We start from the raw sequence: 1879 nt of genomic DNA on the forward strand, positions 1-1879 counted from the left end.
TATATATATATATATATATATATATATATGATATGAGATATTAGTTATTTTGTGGTGACATTTATTTTTCCCATCCTGAAAATGACGCTTGACTTCACTGCAACACCTCCCCTTCTGTACATTTGCCACCCATTTTATGACATCACCCTCAAGCCGCTGTAGTATGGCATAACAATCATTTACACAGACTGAACAAAGTCCAAAGGCATTTAAGAGCTGAAAAAACATTCTCACAAAAATTTTCTCTAATGCTTAAGTCCCGCTCCCCATCAGCTTCTGCCTCCTGCAGGTCAGCTGGTAGAAAAGAGTCTTTATCACAACCATATGAGCCTATTTATTGTCATTAACATGACTTGAAAAGTACATTTATGCTCTAATTAAAAGCAGCTATATCCTGTTCTGAATATCAATCTTTATATGGATGTAAATACATTAAAATCAGGATATTTAAACAGAATATATAAAACTCATTCTGTAAAGCTGCCTTTAACACTAGTTATCAATTCCTTACAGTTTTTTTTCATTCCTTTCTGCTCATTAGGATACTATGTCATGCTATTTTACTCTTCTCATGGTGCTTCCTCCTTGATGTCTGTTTGTTTTGTAATGTTTTACAGCTTCAGACCACAGCACTGTCCCACAGAGATGTTTTTGGACTTGTTAGTTCCACACTGTGAGTCCTTTAAAGGTTGAGTCGACCCATTGTCAGGAGGCCCAGTGTGACATCAATTAACAGGGAAAAAAATCGATCTGCTGAAAGGCTGTGAAGGAATGAGTGCAAACAGTGGAGGGCAGTAACATCTTCTACAGCTTCCATTTGGACTGTTCTATCAGTCCAAACTGCTAAAGCTGTATGGACATCATACTACAGATTGCTGGACATTATGTTCTTTATGAGCAGGTTAAAAAACAAACTCCAAACACTTTGTTCTTACCTTGGCAGCCATGACCATGGAGGACCCCCCTCTGATCCCAAGGATGGGAATGTGTGTCTGAGCAGAGATGAAATCCAGGATCTGAGCAATGGCCTCCTGATCCGTGTCATCACCGAACACTACGCCTTGTAGCGAGTTCCTCGTCATCTGTGCACAGATCCGATTGATGATGCTCTTTGGGTCCGTCTCATTCATGGTGACGACCTCAACTTTAGGGGGATACGGAATGTGGAGGAAATCCTCTTTTTCAAGTCCTGCACCCAGGGTTACTTCACTGGAGTTGCCCACCAGTATGACGGCAATACTGAGAGAGCTGATCAGTTTTGGGCTGATAGGAGGAAGTGCTGGTGACCCCGGAGAGTAATGAGGAGGGATAACAACCCCCCTCTGGTTTCCGCCTCCTCTCTGACCTCCTTGTCCACCTGAGGAACTTCCAGGCCCGGAACCTGGACCCCCACCTCTCCGGGACTCGCAGACGGGCAAGAGTATGGAGAGGAGGAGGAGAGATAAGGCCAAAGAGAGAAATCGCAGGTTGAGGCGGAACTGGGGGCGAGTATGATGGTACAACTGGTCTGAACAAGAAGGAGAGTGTTGAATTGAGGAGGGAGACACCAAACACTTGTCCTGAAGATGGGAGGGAGAAGGGTGGAGGCTGACAAGCATCGTGGAGGATTGTAAATGCCGTCCCTGCAGGGAGAGAAGAGAAAGACGTTAAGATCTGGAGAAAACTCTGCTTATCAGTTTTCCACAGTTAATGCAGGGGAAACAGATAGGAATCAAAGCTTGAGCAAATTTAAAAGCTGAATGGATTCCAGCGGGGTTCTGAAAAGTGACACATCACAACATACTGCCCATGCCTCAATGCATTGCAGCATCTTTGGTAGGGATCTCTATGGAGTGCAGTAGGTAGCGGTAACAGTAGCGGTTCTGGTTAACCATATTAG

The 1879-nt window shown here is 44.0% G+C and overlaps 1 protein-coding gene across 2 annotated transcripts in view; it reads right to left on the reverse strand.

Moving 5' to 3' along the window:
- The window catches only part of LOC107099161 (glutamate receptor ionotropic, NMDA 2B-like), a 140951-nt gene extending 139335 nt beyond the window's left edge, over positions 1–1616 (reverse strand). For both annotated transcript variants that reach the window (XM_015397178.1, XM_015397177.1), the window contains exon 1: positions 936–1616. In XM_015397178.1, the coding sequence (XP_015252664.1) occupies positions 936–1598 (663 nt within the window). In that variant the 5' untranslated portion in view covers positions 1599–1616. The remainder of the gene's footprint in view (positions 1–935) is intronic.
- Positions 1617–1879: the final 263 nt, after the last annotated feature.

This window comes from Cyprinodon variegatus, unplaced genomic scaffold, assembly GCF_000732505.1.
Source record: "Cyprinodon variegatus isolate N-32 unplaced genomic scaffold, C_variegatus-1.0 Scaffold843, whole genome shotgun sequence".
In the NCBI taxonomy this organism is placed as follows: domain Eukaryota; kingdom Metazoa; phylum Chordata; class Actinopteri; order Cyprinodontiformes; family Cyprinodontidae; genus Cyprinodon; species Cyprinodon variegatus.